Here is a 19,322-nt window from a genome sequence, read left to right as displayed (position 1 = left end):
AAATATATAAGTTACGCACTTAATATTGTGAAATCGAACGCAAGAACGTAACTTACAAAATATCCCGGAAAATACGGTCATAAATATATTTTTGGTAAATATTATTTTGGATACAAGAAATGAAAATATGATTTTTGTAAATATTACCAAGTTATATCATATTTTCGACAAGGAGAAAATATATTATTTTTGGAAGTAAAAATATATTTTCTTAGTATATTTAGAAGATATATGATTTTTTGAAAAAAAAAATTATATATTTTCTTGAAATACATTATTTTTGGACAAAATAAGTTAAATATATTTTCTAAAGTGAGACTAGAAAATATATTATTTTGGGATTACAAATACAAAAAAATGTGAATATACATGTATAAGATACCCTCATCCTTGGGAAGGAAATACGAAAGTAAATACTTGAGAAGTATTATTACAAAATATTGTTAAACAATTATTCCAAAATTAAATATAATTTAAAGTTAAAATAATTATTATTTTAACAAGAAATTATAACTTGGAATAATATTAAAGACATGAAAGACACGTAACTCAAAGACGTAAATAATAAGGCAATGCACGACCCGTTCGTCTAATAGACCCTAGTACATTGTAGGGAGTCGTGTTTGCTGAGGAGATTTGGGTTACGAGCACAGAAGACGCAAAACCGTGAGTTCATGTCCCCCTTTTCTTTTAACTGTTTTCAGTTTTATAACTTCGGGGGTGAAATACATGTTACAATTGTTTACAAACGTTTTATACATGGTATGGTTAGCTAAGGAGGGTTACTGCTTGATCATGTGAAAGGTGGGTATAACACTTAAGGCCATTAATCCTCGTCGTAGGACCGAGGGACATGAGTGATAGATCTATTTGGGTGTAGTGAGCCTACACCCATGAGGACCAGGGTGGCCCATGTGGTGACTATGTCCACATACTAATGTCGTGGCAAAATTCCGCTAGGTTTGAGTTTTCCTGCACCATTTCACACATACCATTGGCCTTGCAAACCATTGGTGATCTGTTTTTCCTTATTGCTACATACCAGGGACATACATACATTCAGACATACTTTAAAGGTTTATTCATACACAAACACATGAACTCGCTTAACTTTTGTTGATGTTTTCAAATTACATGTATTTCAGGGAACTAAGTGGATCCGGCAGGTGTTGCATGTTTTTCAAGCTGCGTTATAAATAAAGGATGTCATCCAAGTCAGTGGGGTTTAGGAGATGTATCTTAATCCTGGACGAGATACATGGTTCTAAACTCGAGTTTTATTTAAGATCTTTCGTCGAGTCTTTGTGAACTCATTAAAACATGTTGTGGTTTGTAACTTGAGATTGGTGTCGATGTTTCAAACAATTATGTTGTGTTGTTTCCAAACTTAATTTATGGATGAACATCTTATGGTTTTATCATATAGCGTTGTTATGATTGAATGCTATGGTATTAAGAAAGTCACACCAATAATCACGCTTCCGCAAAAGTTAGGGTGTGACAACACGACTCCCTACTACCTTCAAGTCAACCAAGCTCAGCAAGCCCCAGTCCAGGCAGCTCTACCAGCTCCCCCAGCTCCTCAGCAGAATCCTAGGCCATTCAACACTGTTCGTGCATGCTTCAAGTGTGGAGACACTACTCACCTCCATAATCAGTGCCCTCAGCTAAACCAGGAGCAACAGCCAGCCGCTCGTGGACGAGCGTTCAACATAAATGCTAACCAGGCACGTAACGACAATGACGTCATTAATGGTACGTTTCTCGTCAATAACCTTTACGCTTTGATACTATTTGATACTGGTGCCAACAGAAGCTTTGTATCCGCAGAATTTGAATCTTTATTAAACTGTGCACGCTCTAAACTACCTAAGTCGTTTTCGGTTGAGTTTGCTGATGGTAAATCGATTCTAGTTGATTCTATTATCAATGGTTGTTCCTTGACTCTTAACAACCACGTATTTACTATTGATCTAATACCCATGCAATTGGGTAGCTTTGATGTCATAATCGGCATGGATTGGTTGCGTAAGAATCACGCCGAGATTGCTTGTCACAAAAAGTTTGTTTGTTTACCTCTTCCGTCCGATAAAACCTTACATGTATATGGAGACCGACCTTCTAGAGGACTGAAGTTGATGTCATGCACTCAAGCGAGCAGATGCTTACGTAAACAGTACTTTGCCTTCTTGGCCCACGTGGTGGAACAAAAGGGCAAGGGAAAGAACATAAGCGACGTTCCAGTAGTGTGTGATTTCCCTGACGTCTTTCCTGAAGATCTTCCTGGTCTTCCTCCTCCCCGATCTGTTGGTTTTCGTATCGATCTCATACCTGGTGCGACTCCTGTCGCCAAGGCTGCTTACCGTCTTGCACCTTCCGAGATGCAAGAACTATCCAGTCAACTGCAAGAACTGCTAGACAAGGGATTCATTCATCCAAGTACCTCTCCGTGGGGTGCTCCTGTGCTATTCGTCAAGAAGAAAGATGGTTCGTTTCGTATGTGCATCGACTAGCGCGAGCTTAATAAACTTGCCGTTAAAAATCGTTATCCTTTCCCTCGTATTGATGATTTATTCGACCAACTACAAGGCGCGTCCTGTTTCTCGAAAGTCGACCTTCGATCTGGTTATCATCAACTTTGTGTTCTCGAAGATGATATCCCCAAAACCTCTTTTCGCACTCGATATGGACACTACGAGTTCGTGGTTATGCCTTTTGGCTTGACCAACGCACCCGCTGTGTTTATGGATCTTATGAATCGTGTTTGTAAACCTTATCTGAATCGCTTTGTGATAGTCTTTATTGATGATATTCTCATTTATTCGAAAACTAAAGTTGATCATGAACGTCATTTACGCTTGATGCTTGAGCTTCTACGTGGTGAGCGCTTATACGCTAAATTCTCTAAGTGCGAGTTTTGGATTAATGAGGTACAGTTTCTAGGGCATGTTGTTAGTAAACAAGGTATCCATGTTGACCCTTCTAAAATCGAAGCTGTGAAGAATTGGAGTACGCCTAAATCCACATCTGAGATTCGTTCCTTTCTAGGATTGGCGGGTTATTACCGTCGATTCATCTCAGACTTTTCTAAGATCGCCGTTCCTCTTACTTCTTTAACTCAGAACGAGAAACCTTTTGCCTGGGGTCCCGAGCAAGAGGAATCTTTTCAGACTCTTAAGACTCTTCTTTGTAATGCTCCTGTACTTGCTCTCCCTGATGGGAATGACGATTTCGTGGTATACTGTGATGCCTCGAACCGTGGCTTGGGCTGTGTGCTCATGCAGCAGGACAAGGTTATTGCTTATGCCTCCCGACAACTCAAAATACATGAGAAAAACTATACTACTCACGATCTGGAGCTTGGTGCAGTTGTGTTTGCGTTAAAGATTTGGCGACACTGCCTATATGGAACTAAGTGTGTGGTTTTCACTGACCATAAGAGCCTACAACATATCTTTAACCAAAAGGAACTGAACATGCGACAGAGACGTTGGGTGGAATTGCTTAATGACTACGACTACGAGATTCGCTACCATTCTGGCAAGGCGAATGTCGTGGCCGATGCCCTTAGTCGTAAAGCTCATGTTAATACTATCCGTTGCTTTCATATCTCTAGTGATCTTCATACTTGTATTCGTGAAGCTCAGTATTCGTCAGCTAATGAAGGTAGTCTATTTATTGAAGTACGAGTCTACTGTGGATCAACTCGAAACCAAGTCTGATGGACTTCAATACTATCTTAATCGCATCTGGGTGCCAGATCGCGATAATCTCCGTGAGCTCATTGTGAATGAGGCTCACAACTCCCGCTACTCTATTCATCCAGGTGCCAATAAGATGTACCATGACTTGCGTATGACTTATTGGTGGCCTGGTATGAAGAAGGACATTGCTGCTTACGTCTCGAAATGCCTTACTTGCACGTAGGTAAAGGCTGAACACCAACGTCCTTCAGGTCTTTTAGAACAACTCGAAATCCCTGTTTGGAAATGGGATAGCATCGCTATGGACTTTATAACCAAACTACCCCGTACACCCACTAGTCATGATAGTATTTGGGTAATCATTGACCGTTTGACTAAATCAGCCCACTTTCTTCCTATACGCGAAGATTATAAAGTGGAGAGACTTGCTCGAATCTATACCGATGAGATTATATGTCGTCATGGCATACCTCTGGACATAATCTCGGACCATGATGGTCATTTTACTTCACGTCTTTGGCAAACCTTTCAGTTCGCTATGGGTTCTCATTTGAATCTTAGTACGGCCTTCCATCCTCAAACGGATGGACAGACCGAACGTACTATTCAAACTCTAGAGGATATGCTCCGTTCTTGTGTCATCGACTTTGTTGGTAACTGGGATGTACATTTACCATTGATTGAGTTCTCGTATAACAACAACTATCATTCCAGTATTCAGATGGCTCCTTTCGAAGCTTTATATGGTCGCAAGTGCCGATCTCCTATCAGCTGGCATGAGGTTGGTAATAAGCAACTTACTGGCCCTGAAATCATTCAAGAGACAACAGATAAGATTCTTCAGATCCGTGATAACTTGATCAAGGCTAGGAGCAGAAAAAGAGCTATGATGATAAAAGGCGCAAGCCTCTGGAATTTGATGTTGGAGATCGGGTTCTTCTCAAGGTATCTCCCTGGAAGGGAGTAGTTCATTTTGGTAAGAAGGGAAAGCTCGCTCCTTGTTATGTGGGTCCTTTCACGATACTCGAAAGGATTGGCAAGGTGGCGTACCGACTCGACCTGCCACCAGAACTTAACAATGTGCATCTGGTGTTCCACGTATCTAATCTTCGTAAATGCCTAGCCGACGAGGAACTTCAAGTTCCCCTTGAAGACTTGAAAATAAATGAGGCTTTACACTTTGTGGAAAAATCGGTCGAAATCATGGATCGAGGTGTCAAGCGATTGAGGCACAACAAAATATCCACATTCAAGGTTCGATGGGAAGGAAAGCGTGGCGCTGAATTCACCTGGGAACTCGAAAGTGAGATGAAGGCCAAGTATCCGCAGCTCTTCGAGCAGTCTTCCTCTTAGATTTCGGGGACGAAATCTCCTAAAGGAGGGGAGACTGTAACGCCCTGTGTCCCTGAACGTTTACCTTTTGTCAATTCTAGTCCTTATATAATGAGAAACTTGACTCTTATGATACTTGAAACTTTGTGAATCTTGAAACTTGAATCTTGATACTTTGAAACTTGAATCTTGATGCTTGATACTTGTTTAAAACTTATGAATCTTAACTTTTGTCACTTGATACTTGATTCTTGATACTTGATACTTAATACTAGATACTTGATTCTTGAAACTAGTGACTTGATGCTTGACTCTTGATACTTGATTCTTGACTCTTGAGATTTGTAAAACTTTGAAACTTTACAAGAAACTAGATACTTGACACTTATGTAAACTTGAAAACTTGGAGACTTTTGTGTAATTTAATAATCTTGTCATGAAATGATATTACCCAATAATACGCAACACAACGCTTAATCTAGCTCGCAAAATGAACCAAAGACGGAAAAGTTGTTGAACGGATTGGATTGTCCGAATGGACATCCGATCGGAGGGCCATTCGACCGAACGGCCATCCGACCCAGCTCCTTGTACCGCATTTTCCCCACTCTGACACTATAAATAGGAGCTGTCACATCATTCTTCACTGATGTGACAGTCCCCTCCGATCCAGGCGCACGCACTCTCCTTTCTAAGGCACTTTTCTTCCATTTTTGGGTGATTCTTGTCAGTTCTTCACTTAATCCTTGTACAACTTTCATCTATACACATTTCTTCACATGATTCTTCATCAAAATCACACTCTTCACCATGAAATCCCTAAGATTCGAGCTCTTGAGGGTGACGTCATCATGGCGGTTTGTACAAACGGCTGTGTGATGTCATTTTCGTCAAGCTTTAGCTCGGATCTAAGAGATTCCTACGTGTTTCACCATGAATCTTTATTAAAACTAAACTTTTCAGCCGATTTCATATTTTCTTCAAGTTTTCTGAAAAACTTTTACTAAAATCAGTGGAATCTGCACCCGAAACGGGCTTAGGACTTATTCCATAACCTGGAGATGGCTCGATAGCGGATTCCCATCAGAGAAGATGATCGGATTACAGATCCAAATAGGAGCACCACCAAGAACAGACGGCTGATCGGACGGGGTGATTCCCATCCGATCGACAAGCTGAACTTTGGATGGGTTCCCGTTGTCTCGGTGCGTTACCAAGTCACCTTCGTTAAGCTCGAACATAGAAATTCTACAACGTTTCAAAGAGACAAGAACACCAAGGACGAACGACCATCCGATCGGATGGTCGTTCGATCGAATGACCGTCCGACCAGGTGGGTTATCTCAGTACACTTCAACACTTAAACTATTTCTAATCAGAACTTTAAACTTCGAAACTTACACTTAAAACAGTCATTCGATCGAACGGTCATCCAATCGAATGACCATCTGATCGAACGACTTGGACTTATATTACTACAAAAACTTCAAAAGTTAAAACATTTTGGAAGTACACTTTTGGATCGAATGGTCATCCGTCTGGATGACCATCCGATCGGATGGTGGTCCGTCTGAATCTAAAAGGTCATCAGATCGGATGACCATCCGTTCGGATGGCCATCCGATCAGAAGACTGTTCCGACACTTTGCACAATTCTGCCATTCTATCTGACGCTTATCTGTTAAACTATAATCAGGCTAATCTCAGACCTCCCTTTGATCCAATCAGCAGGTGTCGATACTTAGCACCCACTGTGAGTATACTTGATCCCTTTTTGTTTTAAACTTTTGGGATGCAACATGTATTCTATGAAACTTGACACTTGAAACTATTTGAATCATACTCTATCCTTGGTAAATGTGAAACTTGATACTTTTTGGATTCTTGATTCTTTTTGCTATGTGAAAGTTTAATCCCTGTGTGTAGTTCCGCCTTAACAATAGTAGCGCTATAGGAGTAATGCACCTCCCCATTATTCTCGGGGGTATTGTTAGGAGGATTCTATTTTGCTTTTCTTGAGCCTTAGGAAAGTGGTAAACGCATTGGGATACTTGGGCTATCACTTGGATTGCGTAAAGTAGCATGGCTGAAACTAGGGGTGCAAACGAGCCGAGCTACTCGGGAATTACTCGAGCTCGGCTCGAAAAAAAGCTCGAACGAGCCGAGCTTAAATGAGCTCGAGCTCGAGCCCGAGCCTAAAAACAAGATCGTTTAGTAAACGAGCCCGAGCTCGACCTTCGATTATCGAGCTCGAGCCGGCTCGCGAGCCTAATCGAGCTTTTTATTTATATATTTTTATTAATATATTAAACATATATTTATATAATAATTACCATTTATATAAATATAAAAAAATAACTAAATTATATGTATAATAATAATTATGATTAATATAAATTAATTAATAAATACTAAACGAGTCGAGCCCGAGCCGAGCTTGAGCTTGAAAAAATACCTTCGAGCCGAGCTCAAGCTTTAGAAATAAAGCTCGAATCGAGCCGAGCTCGAGCTTTCATATGTTAAACCAGCTCGAGCTCGAGCCTGGTCGAGCTCGGGCTCGGCTCAGCTCGTTTGGACCCCTAGCTGAAACTATTTACATGTTCACATGACAGATATGAGTCCTTTAAACTATTATGCTATATACTGAAACCTGTATACTCGCCAGTACATTATTGTATTGACTTTATTTTAATACATGTTGCAGGATGATAGGGTGTTGGATTCAAGAAACTTGCTAGGATGCTGCTAGAAACACACCCTAGTTAATCTAGAAACTTCTGAAACAATATTTGATGGGTTGTAATTGGATATTTTGTGGTTGATGCTTTAGGCAGTTATTATGAAATGGTTTAATCTATATTGAAATATCTAGTGTTATGGAAACTTTTGAGCAATCTGAACGCTTAGTGCCGCACCTCGATGTTTCCGACATCGGTTGGGGTGTGACAAGTTCTTTCGTACCAATAGGGTTATTTAAGAAAAAAAAACAATGGTATTAATCGTAAAGAAAACAATGGTTTCACTTGACATTTTCCTATGACACGTTATATATGGTACGGGAACTACATTGTGCTCGGGTGACCCCGATCTCTCCTGGTTTGAAATATCAAATGTATCAATTTATAAAAAGGAAGTCTAATTTCTAAGTAGGTAAGCTTGTATTATCTTTTCAGATCAAATTTTACAAACAAAAAGAAAAGATGATTTATATTAGGGCTTTTTATTGAGTGAATTGAGCTGAGCAGGCTTTAATTCGGGCTTAAAGTTAAATGAATCAGCTCAACTTGGCTCGTTTATTCCTAACAAGCTGAGATTTGAACTCAATTGTGGTTTTTTTTTTTTCAAATTTTAAAAGTTAATGTAATTTTTCCATAATAGCAAAATTTGTTAATAGTTTCGATAGGGGACAACGACCTTTAATCGATGTAAAACTTGGGCTTAAGTTTGGACTCCTATTTGGTCTGTAACTTATACAACCCTAGTTTTTGTACAAGTACATTTACTTGTTATATTATCATCAATCACACATAGTTGGTACTACATAATATATTAAATATATTATCAATGAGCATTAATCATTTACAAAATCCTTTTTTAAAATATTAAATTAATAATTAATTAATAAAAATTGTACCTAATTATAATAAAAACAATCCAAGAAGATCTTGTGTTTGATTTGAATAATTGTGGTATATAATAAAAAATGATCATCCTCGATGTTTTTATTTGCATAAAAATGGTCAAAAGACTACAAAACCACTTTTCAATTGATTACTAAAAAGCAAACATATTGATAATGAAGTCCCTTGATTGACTCCCAAATGTCAACACCTAACATTCTTGTTCACACAAACCGACTCGGCTCCATCTAAGTTCTAACTCGGTATGATATTGTAGTTAAATCGTTATTTGAAAGTGAAGTTATAAATATGATAACGATAATAATAAATAAAACTAAGTAATTCTAATAATGAACCCATGGCATTATAGCCTAATGGTATCTTGGTGGTGGAATAAGACTTATGACCATTAGGTCATGGGTTCGATTCCCACAAAGGGGGTTTTTCCCAGATTTATTGGGTTTCCTCCTGAATTGGTGTATAGGCATTATTGTCTAATGGAGATGGATATGATCGGGTGGTCCTGCTGGTGGCACGATGATACTCCAGTGGTCCGTCAGTGATCCAAATTTGCCGTTCAAAAAAATAATAATAATAATAATCTAATAATGATAGAACCGGAAAAAAAAAATTTCAGAATTTTAACCACAGTGGTTCAATTAATGTAAAGACTATAACTAGTGGTGTAAACACGGTAGATTTAAATAAGATCCCATTATCCGGAGTAAGGAAATGAGTATAATGAAGGATAAAAGTTACAAAAGCTAAGAAGCTCAACATACCTCGAAAAAGCTATACGTTAGAAATTATGATGAGAAAGCGACAAGCTTTATGAATTATTGAAGAAGTGATTGAACTTGTCGCTTATGTTCTTAACACTTAATAACTGAACGGCGAGTACATGCATTTTTAAGGGTATGCGGGGCACAATCGGTGACCCCGAGCGGGGACCGATTTTGCCGATAGGGGAGGTGGCGCCATTCAATCGGTGAGTGAGAGAGAGGGATGAAACCGGTGGGGAGGTGCCGATTAGAGGAGGAGGAGAGAGGGAGGTTATGTCCAATCAATGGTTTTCTTTTTTTTTCTTCTTTTTTTTTTTTTAAATAAAAAACCAATTCACCTAATAGGGGAGTGCCGCCATCAAAAAGGGGTATTAGTGGAGTGTTAGAGGGGAGTTGACGTGGCACTTTCTGGTTGGTTATGTATAAGAGGGGGGACTCACCTAAGAGGTGAGCACCCCTTACACCCTAAGAGTGGGGTCAAAACTCTATGCATATAATCACATTGTAATCAATTATCGCAGATAAAAAACATTATAAACATTATAGATTCATTTTCGCTTTTCTTTCAGAGCAAATATTACGAGGTACTGTGAAATTTGAAATTTCGTATATATTAATATATTATATTACTTGCACACAATTGAAATTGAAAACCATATAAAATACAACACATTTCAATACAACTATTATTGTCATGTTTAAAAGTTGAGGGACCATTGAGGGCGAACACACGGAAGGCCAAGTTGATGAAATCTATATTATTATACTGCCTCATTTCCCTTTCACACTCAAGATATTTTTTAAAGCACTCATGAACCTATCAAACATCCCACTTTTGGGTAGGTTTTCATGGATATTGTTAACTTTACACATGATTTTGAAATCAATCAATAAATCACTCAAAATTCCCTTGATTTTAGCAAGATATTGAGGACCAGGTGGGGTTTCTTTCTTTAATAACAAACATGAGATCATCTTTGAAGAGGAATTGGGGAACATTCATAGCTTCTGCAGTCAGAAAATGCAAACAAAATATATTCATTAGAAAATAATTGACCACCATCAATACCACATGTAAAACATTTAACTACAATTTTATATTAAAACATTACATATTTAGTTCATATTTTTTAACGACAAATTTGGATTACGGACGGACCACTAGAGTATCATTGTGTCACCAACTGAACCATCTGATCATATGCATCTCCACTAGGCTATAATATCTAATGACTATACACCAATTCAGGATAAAACTCAATAACTCTGAGAAAAACCCTCTTGTGAGAATCAAGCCCAGGACCTAATGGTCCTTAAGCCTTATCCCACAACTAAAATGTCACTATACTATAATGCCATGAGCCATATTTAGTTCATAGTAACAACAAAAGTCTACCACCACCATCACTATCATCTTAAACACGGATCACACACGCAAATAACTTTCGTTATAATGAAAAGTAGCACCCATTAGGCCAATAACGACTATATTTGTCCAAACATTGTTCCATACTCGCGATGTTAGATGCAAATTTCCTTTTAGGTTTGTTTGCGTGACATGAAATTTGAATATGCAATTGTCTACCCATGTTCAAAAAAGGCTACATATGTACATTCTTGATAATCATTATTTAATAAATTTCCAATAATACACCCATAACAGATAGATAAAAGACACTATGGACTTGTCATTTTGATGATAGATACATACGTGTATATGGACGGCAATGAAATGTGTATATGTAATTGTTTAATTTTATTTCTTTTTTAATTTTTTTATTATGCCCTATAAATAAATAGTAATAAATGTAGTATATAATACCTACCAACTACAAATTAAATATGAAAACAACAAATAGAAATACATGCATAAGAAATGCATTTATGCATAAAGAAACGTTTGACTAAATTACTTATAAAGTTAATGATTTAATAAATTTGTTTAAAGAAATTAAAAAAAGTAGGAATCCTATCATCATGTCGTGCTTAATCCTCCAATATCAGGCGGCAAAGTAAAGGCGATTTGGCCTATCTTTTCTCTTATTTGGTCATTGAATGGTCCACATGAGCATTTCTTTTTGAAGGAGATAAACCTTTTCCAATTAATTTATCACTAAAGGTGTTTTTTTAATGTATTGATTGGTTGAAATGATTAAATTTGAACATATAATGAACATTTATTTCGAAAAAAAAATTATGATTGTACTGGAACAAAAGTTAACAGGATTAATATCATAAACTATAATAGTTACCAAGAATTATATTGTTTGAATAGTCATAATATTTTATCTAACTCTAAAATCATTTAAGTTTCATGAGCTTCTATACTTGAATTTTTTTTTCATAATTGATTAAACTGAATAGCTTAAATGAAATAATTATAAAGCTTAAATGAAATTATGTTATACACTTATTCCAGAAAATAATCTCTGATTATTAACAAATTTCATGTATGTTCTGTTTAGGTTGCTTAATTTTAATACTTATAAAAAAGTTCATAACAATGGATGAAAAAACTTTGTTACTGTTATGTAAATATAGATTGAATAATAGAATTGTTTTTAAACTTATATCATCTATTATAATGTGATGTGTTTGTTAAAAAAATGCTAGAATCATTGTTTGACTACAATTTCACTGGTTATTTTGTATCAATGCTGTTCGAAATTTTCCCAAAAAAAAAAAAAAAAAAAAAAACCTTTAATTATGAAACACTTGCTTTTTAATCATATTTCTTTGACAAAAATGCTTTGATTGAAACTAACAAACCAAATTTATAAATTATAATACTAAGCACAAATCAATATATCCTTCTATACAATCTCTCTTGAATCCCCTTACTATCCCTTTGGATCAAACCTACCAAATTACATTCACCACAATCAAAACATAAATTTCCAAAAAAAAAAAAAAACAAGCATAATTAAATAAAAATAAGAACAGGATGATAATTAATTAAACCATATACCTCTTCAATTTCTTGGATCATCTTGTGATAATTAATCAATCAACATCAAAACCTGCAGAGAGTAAATGTAACACATTAACTTCTATGCATAATGCAGGTGTGTAAATAATCAAATAATGGAAAGAACATGTGAGATTTGATCAAGGTATTGTTATGCTAATTTTAGAAATAAACTTAACCTAGCTAGATAGATAGATCTCAAGTGGAATCATTTTGGTCTTCATCACCACTGTCAGTGGTTTGTGAATGATGTTGCTGCTGTTGTTGATGGTGGTGATTTTGGTCTGAATTGATGTTCAGCCCGCCTCGGGAATACGCGTTTAGCGCAGCCAACATGCCTAAATTGCTCTCACTCATTCCCAATCCCAAATGCTGGGACGGTTGTTGTTGCTGCTGTTGTTGTTGGTTCATTAACATAGACCCGAGTTGTAGCGGATTTGTTCTCGAATTCTGTTGGAATTCGAGATTCCCACCCGGGATGTTGATTCTCGGGAGGAAATGCAATGGTGCTTGTAGGGTGTTCCCTCCACCTAAAGCCTGGGCGGTGGGAAACGGCCACATCTGTTGCTGATGTTGGTGTTGGTGTTGGGACTCCGGTCCCGAACTACTATTAGTAACACTAGTGGATACTGGCAACATCCACAAGGTGTTGCCAGTGGCCGTAGTGGGAGCAGGAGCAACCGCCCACATGGCGGTTGCTGGCATCATGCTCCCATGATGTCGCAAAATATTGTTCCCGGACGAAGGTCCGGGTTCCTGCGGCTTCCCCATTTCCATACCGGACTTGAAACTTTTATTGGATGGCGATTGCGATCCGTCGCCTTGATTCTGATTACTCTCGTCTTTAAACAAATCTTCTCTATACCTTTTCCTCATGAAATTCTCAGTGGAATCTCCCCCGGTTGAAATCGCATCGGCGAGTTGATCGGCTGTAAGAATATTAGGGTTTTGGTGATGCTGGTGATGGTGAAACCCTAACATTTGCGAAAACCCTTCTTCAAAGGGGTGGTGTGCAAGCGCCAACGCGCCGTGGAACTGGTGAGCCGCCGACTTCGACGGCGGAGCAGAGAGAGTGGATCCACTGCTACGCAGCGACACATTAAGCGTAGAAAAGTTCGCCGGAATAGTTCCGGTACCGGTAGCTGCAATAATCGCCGGCTCCGCCTGCTGCAACAGCCACTCAATTGTCTCTCCGTCTGACTTATGACCCAATTCTCTCGTCAGTTGAAAAACCCTAGCGGCACAAGTCGCCGGCATTCGAATTCTCCGGCCACGACCGTCAACTTTGGTGTGGCGGTCTTTCGTTGACCTTTTTGGAGGTACGGCAGTCACCGGCGCCGGAGCTTCCTTCACAAGATCTTCGGATCTGGTGGCGATTGCTAGAGATGGGTCAACGGTGGTGTTACCGGTGCCGGTGGTGGTTGTGGGTAGGTGGTGGTTGGAAGGTGAAGAGAGAGAAGACGACGCCCCAGCAGCACCACTAGTAGTAGTGGAAACTGAACTAGTAGTAGACGTGTTGGAAGGGTTAATTGAAATGGAGCCCATGAATGGGGTACCAGATCGGCCATCAAATGGGACCACCATGGGTTGGTGGTGGAGGTGGTGGGAGAGGTGGTGATGGGGAGTGGTGGTGGTGGTGGTGGAAGTGGGAGTGGTGTTTTGTTTATTATTGCTGTGCAAATCTGAATCCATGTGGTCTTTTTGTTGTACTTTAAACTTCTTTCTATAAAAAGATAATTTTTTTCTGAAGTGGTGGGTTCAAGGAGCCTGAAACATCTCTACCACCACCGCCACCAACACCACCAGTCTCCGCCGCCTGGGGTGGGTGGTCAGAGAAATAATTATAATAATAATAATAAAAAAGAGGGCCTAGAGAGAGAAAAACAGCTAGAGGAGTTGGAGTTTGTGGGGTTTCTGATTGACTCTTGTCTTTGTGTTTGCCCTATGGTTATTCTAGAGAAGAGAGAGAGAGGGGGTGGGGTAGGGTGAGGTGGGGTGGGTGGGTAGGGGTAGGGGTACTAGTTGGGGAATGTTTAAAAGCAGTTTACATTTTTTTTCAATTTTTTCTGTTATCTTTTAAAATTAACATTAACATACTATATTACCTTTTGCTAATTTTTATAGATATTTTTTTGAACTTAAAAGTGATATGATATTTAGTTAAAAACTTAATATGATCTGTAAATTGGATTTCTAAAGAAAATCTGCTATAAGAATGTCTTATTCTTTTATTGTGATAAATAAATGATATTATTTTTTTCCTAAAAGGAGGAATATGACAAAACATTGAATATTGAGTTGTCTTGTTGAAATAATGTAATAAATAATTAAATTAATTAGTTTGTACTTTTTATATATATGTAATGAAAGAAAATTGTAGTGAAACTTTACCTAATTACATCTAGAAACGATATATAATATTATTTAATTCTTTATATATTGTTAGACGTGAACTGTAATACTTTTTTAAGAAAATTAGACCAGATGTAATCTGTTATTTACTTAGTCATGAGATTCATATATTATAATTAAAAATCCGGTCTAAAATAAATAAACAAAGTATCTGAATCGAAAAATAAGCCACAAAGATCTTGTTCATAGTCTTCAAATATTGTTATATATTTTTTTAAAGGTGTGAATTATTCACGAGTTGTCTTAACCTGGTCCGTGCTAGAGAGCCCTCTCGCACAATAAGAAACCCCTATCATCTAGACTCGAACTTGAGACCTGAAGGGGAAAACTCACCCGGGCCCACCATAGACAGAACTTAAATACACGTGGCCACTACTAGAGCACTAGTGATGGTTTCAAATATCTTTATATCATGTTTCCTATTTGATTCATGATCGCTTCAACCCGGCCACATATAAATGCACAACCCATTTACTTGTTTTGTTAATTAAGTTTAATAAGAATAATAATTTTACTAATTTGAAATGTACTCTAAAGTTTTCATATTTATGATTTGGTTGGTGTTTAGAGTAGTAATTTCTTTAGAGTCATGGCTTTCTAAAAGTGGAACTAGATTAGAGTGTTCAATTTAGTAGAAATAGTGCTCACTTCAAGGGCTAGTAAATAGTGGTTAAGACAGCCTAATAATACAAGGGACATTTGTTTAACATCTCCACCAACCATCCATATTTTGTACCTGCAGAGTTAGTACTCCATTAATTGTACAAATAAATGTTTTTATTTATTCAATTATACAATATACAATAACATAATATAATGCTTTTTAATCTAACATACAACTGAATAGTTTGAACTCGTTACTAAATACTTATCATCTCTATCAACAATGATACATATTATAAATCATATAAATCGAAGTTAATTTTATTAACACAACAATGATCATTTATATATTACAAGAGGTAAATGGGGATATTTAATCACGAAAACTTGATAAAAGAAAATATATTTATTTAATCTGCAACGGTTAAGAAAGTTAAACAATATACACTTTTAATACAATTTCACATAGGTTTATGTTTATTAATCGGAACTTCTGGTTTCAGTTACTCATTTCTTCTAAAATTAGACAAAATAAAAAGCAATAAGTTTTTCTACAACCACAAGTTGTTACATGGACAATTTTATCCGATAAATACTTTTATTTAGAGTAAAGTACAATTTCAGTCCCAGAGTTTTACACCCAATCATACTTTCAGCTCTCATTTGAAAAACTGAACAGTTCAGTCCATGTGGTTGTCATTGCTCGCAATCAAGTCCCTTCTACTAACTGACCATTTGTAATTCAGTGACAAGACTAAAATACCCCCCATAACTTTACTTACAGTTTAAGTCCCTAAATGTTCTTCTACATAAATTCCCTCTATATTCAAAACAATTGCTAATTTAGCAACTAAGCACTGATTAGACTTAGTTAACCTGCAATATGAACGTATTAACAACAACAACGATAGACCGTAATAACAAATTTAACCAGATTTGAAACATTGTTGACATTTTGAACTTCAAATGGGTTTGACTTCTTGAACTGAACTAGGAAGCTGTGGTTGACCTTTGTATATTATAATTAATAACAATACTTAGTAAAAACATATTTGTAGCATTTGTTTACTCAATTCCAAACACCTAACTACAATTGGTACAACATACTTAAGTTGGTTTTGACCTATATGTTAGTCAAGCATGTTTGGTCCTCAATTTAACCTCTGTTTGTTGCCTCATGTTTGAACATCAAAAGACCTTTATTTAGTCAAACATGTTTCAACATCAAAACTTAATTACAGGTAAATGCACTAGTTTTGTTCAATCAAATACATGTTCATTCGAATAAAAAGTTATCTACTGTCATATACTTGTTCATTCAAATACATATACTCAGTTAAATACACAATGAAATGGACATCCAATACAAGTTCATTCAAATGACTAAAATCAGCAGTTTTCAAGAACATGTTCATCCAACCAAAGCACAAACAACTTTCCAAATCAAAGCATTCAATGGTCAAAACAAACACTTTTCCAAATACTAAACCAAAGCTTTCCAAAACTTAACAAAAAGCTTTCCAAACAAATATGGTCAAAACTAGCATACTATAAGCATTCAATGGTCTGACTATATACCCTTCAATTAGCATCATTCATATGAAAACAACAGTAAGCAAACCTAATAGTCATTCATCAACATTGATAAAATGTCATAAATAAGTCATAGAACATATATATATATATATATATCCAAAACATAGGTTACCGATTGTTTTGGTCAAAAATCACACAAGGATAATGTAACCAAATCTGATTTTTGTGAGGTTGGATGCTTGGTTAAATGAGCAAATGTAAGTACAATTATCAAAGTGAAATGACAATGAACACAAGGATTTGTACGAGGAAAAAACCCTTGATCAATGAATGATCTCCGGCATAAAAAACCTCGGATAGTGAAAACTATCACTGTCAACTATATTGAACAGAAAAGTTTACAACTTTGGATGATAACAAGCTCAATACAACGATTTCTAGTGTGAGTATGTGTGTGTATTTGCCAATATGTTTCAGAGAGTTTGAATAATGCAATTGTGTTCCTAAAAATAGCTTGTTATCCCCTTTAAGAATAGAAAATATCCCGATAACTAACTATCCGAAAATTATGCATGCTATCCACGATCACCACAACGGTCATCATCTTCATGCACGTGCACAACTTGAAGCATATTCCTCTCAGATTCTCTCCAAGACTCAGTCCACAAGTGCTTGCAATCGTAAACTGAAAACACAAGGAACAAATGTTAAAACATAAACAATAGTAAGGATTCTGGATCCTCAGACCCCCTGCACTATCCGTTAAGGATCCGTGATCCAGGCCCAGTCTCAGAATAGATGATCCATAGTATAAAATTCATGCCCTAACAATTGCCCCCAAAATATGAGGAATTAATTGCAACTGGATGACTCATATTTTCTGCTTGAATCCGAATGAGTTGTCAGCGATAAAGTATCCCCAGGACTAGCCGTTACAAGGGTGACATCAGCGATAAGACTTCCTGCAACAATCATCATTATAAATAGGATTAGAGATAAGGATGAAAATTGCATTTAAATTCGAGATCCCTCCCCTTTAAATCCTCATTCGAATATTTCATCAGGTATCTCTTCTTTCCTTCTCTCTAAATTCTCTTCTCTTAGTTTGTGTTTCTTCAAGAATTCCATCGCAAAGATGACCACTCGATCCTCCCCTGCCAAGCATCCTGAGCATAACAGCCCTCTGAAGAGTCAGGGCCTCACCAAGAATCCTTCCATGGAGCTTTGTTGTTTCACTGATGTCACACCCCGATATTTCCACATATTACCAGTGGGGAGTATCGTGACGTAGTTGATATCATCATAGTTAATAATCACAGTTTAAATGCATAGCGGAAGTCTAAACCGAGTTTAAAGTAACATAATTATTACACAACGGGTTGTAGGAAGGATCCACAGGCGGATCAAAACATAAGAAGTATTGTTCAACAGACTTAAAGTGATAAAAGCTTGCAAAACTCTTTATTTAATCACCCGGGAGTTCCAATCCATTTCGTTTGGTACCTGCACTTAACCTTTTTGAAAATACATCAGTTTACACTGGTAAATACAATTAACTGAATCTTTTTGAAAAGTATTTAAAAAATGGTTTGAATGCATCTTTTTAATCACATTCCGATTGTACGAATTCATACCCGACCAAGCGGTATTATTATAATACTGTATCCCAAGACCGTATAAGGGAAAATAAGTTAAAAGTATTTACCTGAGCAAAATATAAATTTTATCCCAGCCGTATAACAATCAGCAAGTGCAAATAGCCTTTACTGGGCTCCTAGATCTGGAATGAAGGTTTTAATAACCTATTAGATTCCTAACAGGTCTTACTTAAGTTTAAACTTAGACCGGTTAGTTTTAAAGGAAAGTTTACGGTTCAAAACGCAAGATTAAGCGAAGACCGGATTAGAATATGATTTAGACCCGAAAAGTATGGAGACTTGTATAATATGGGTAAACTAAACACATTCTGGATTTTGAAGCAAAAATGATGAGGCTTGACCCGTTTCGGTCAATTTATGCAAACTAGTTACATAAACCGCACCGAACGTGAAAAATGCATAACGGGTAACCAAATGAGTCATGAACAGGTTTCCTAAGTTAATATGCCTTAAATATGTTGTGATATCAGTAGGACACCTTCCATTATGCCCAAAACGAATTTAAACTCATTTTAAGCTCCGTAGGGGTATTTCGGTCATTTTAAAGATTATAAAAGAGATTAAATAATAATCTGGGGTTTTGGTCTAAAATGATCAGTAAAAATATTTAATTTAATAAGTTATATCAGTAAGATATTGTACATATGTGAAATTTATCATTTATGATCAAACTATGCACCGAAGGGGCATTTTGGTCATTTCACATA

The 19,322-nt window shown here is 36.9% G+C and overlaps 1 protein-coding gene across 3 annotated transcripts; it reads right to left on the bottom strand.

Moving 5' to 3' along the window:
• Positions 1 to 10,078: 10,078 nt before the first annotated feature.
• LOC110885071 (transcription factor TCP8) lies at positions 10,079 to 14,338 on the bottom strand. Of its 3 annotated transcripts, none has more exons than XR_004868990.1 (3): positions 12,586 to 14,338; positions 12,407 to 12,458; positions 10,079 to 10,446 (listed from the first exon to the last, which is right to left on the bottom strand). XR_004868990.1 is itself a non-coding variant. In XM_035978479.1 (2 exons), exon 1 carries the CDS (start codon positions 14,096 to 14,098, stop codon positions 12,605 to 12,607), a length of 1,494 nt encoding a protein of 497 aa, XP_035834372.1. In that variant the 5' UTR covers positions 14,099 to 14,338; the 3' UTR covers positions 10,079 to 12,458; positions 12,586 to 12,604. The 3 variants fall into 3 exon arrangements, 1 of the variants encoding a protein (XP_035834372.1); XR_004868991.1 differs by lacking the exon at positions 10,079 to 10,446 and adding an exon at positions 12,193 to 12,297; XM_035978479.1 differs by having other exon boundaries at positions 10,079 to 12,458.
• Positions 14,339 to 19,322: the final 4,984 nt, after the last annotated feature.

The sequence above is a fragment of the Helianthus annuus genome, chromosome 10 (genome assembly GCF_002127325.2).
Source record: "Helianthus annuus cultivar XRQ/B chromosome 10, HanXRQr2.0-SUNRISE, whole genome shotgun sequence".
Lineage (NCBI taxonomy): Eukaryota > Viridiplantae > Streptophyta > Magnoliopsida > Asterales > Asteraceae > Helianthus > Helianthus annuus.
This window is presented reverse-complemented; position numbering and strand designations above follow the sequence as displayed.

What these genes read in the sequence shown, in the direction of transcription:
- LOC110885071 (XM_035978479.1), bottom strand. Translation starts at nt 14,098, where the DNA reads ATGGATTCAGATTTGCACAGCAATAATAAACAAAACACCACTCCCACT.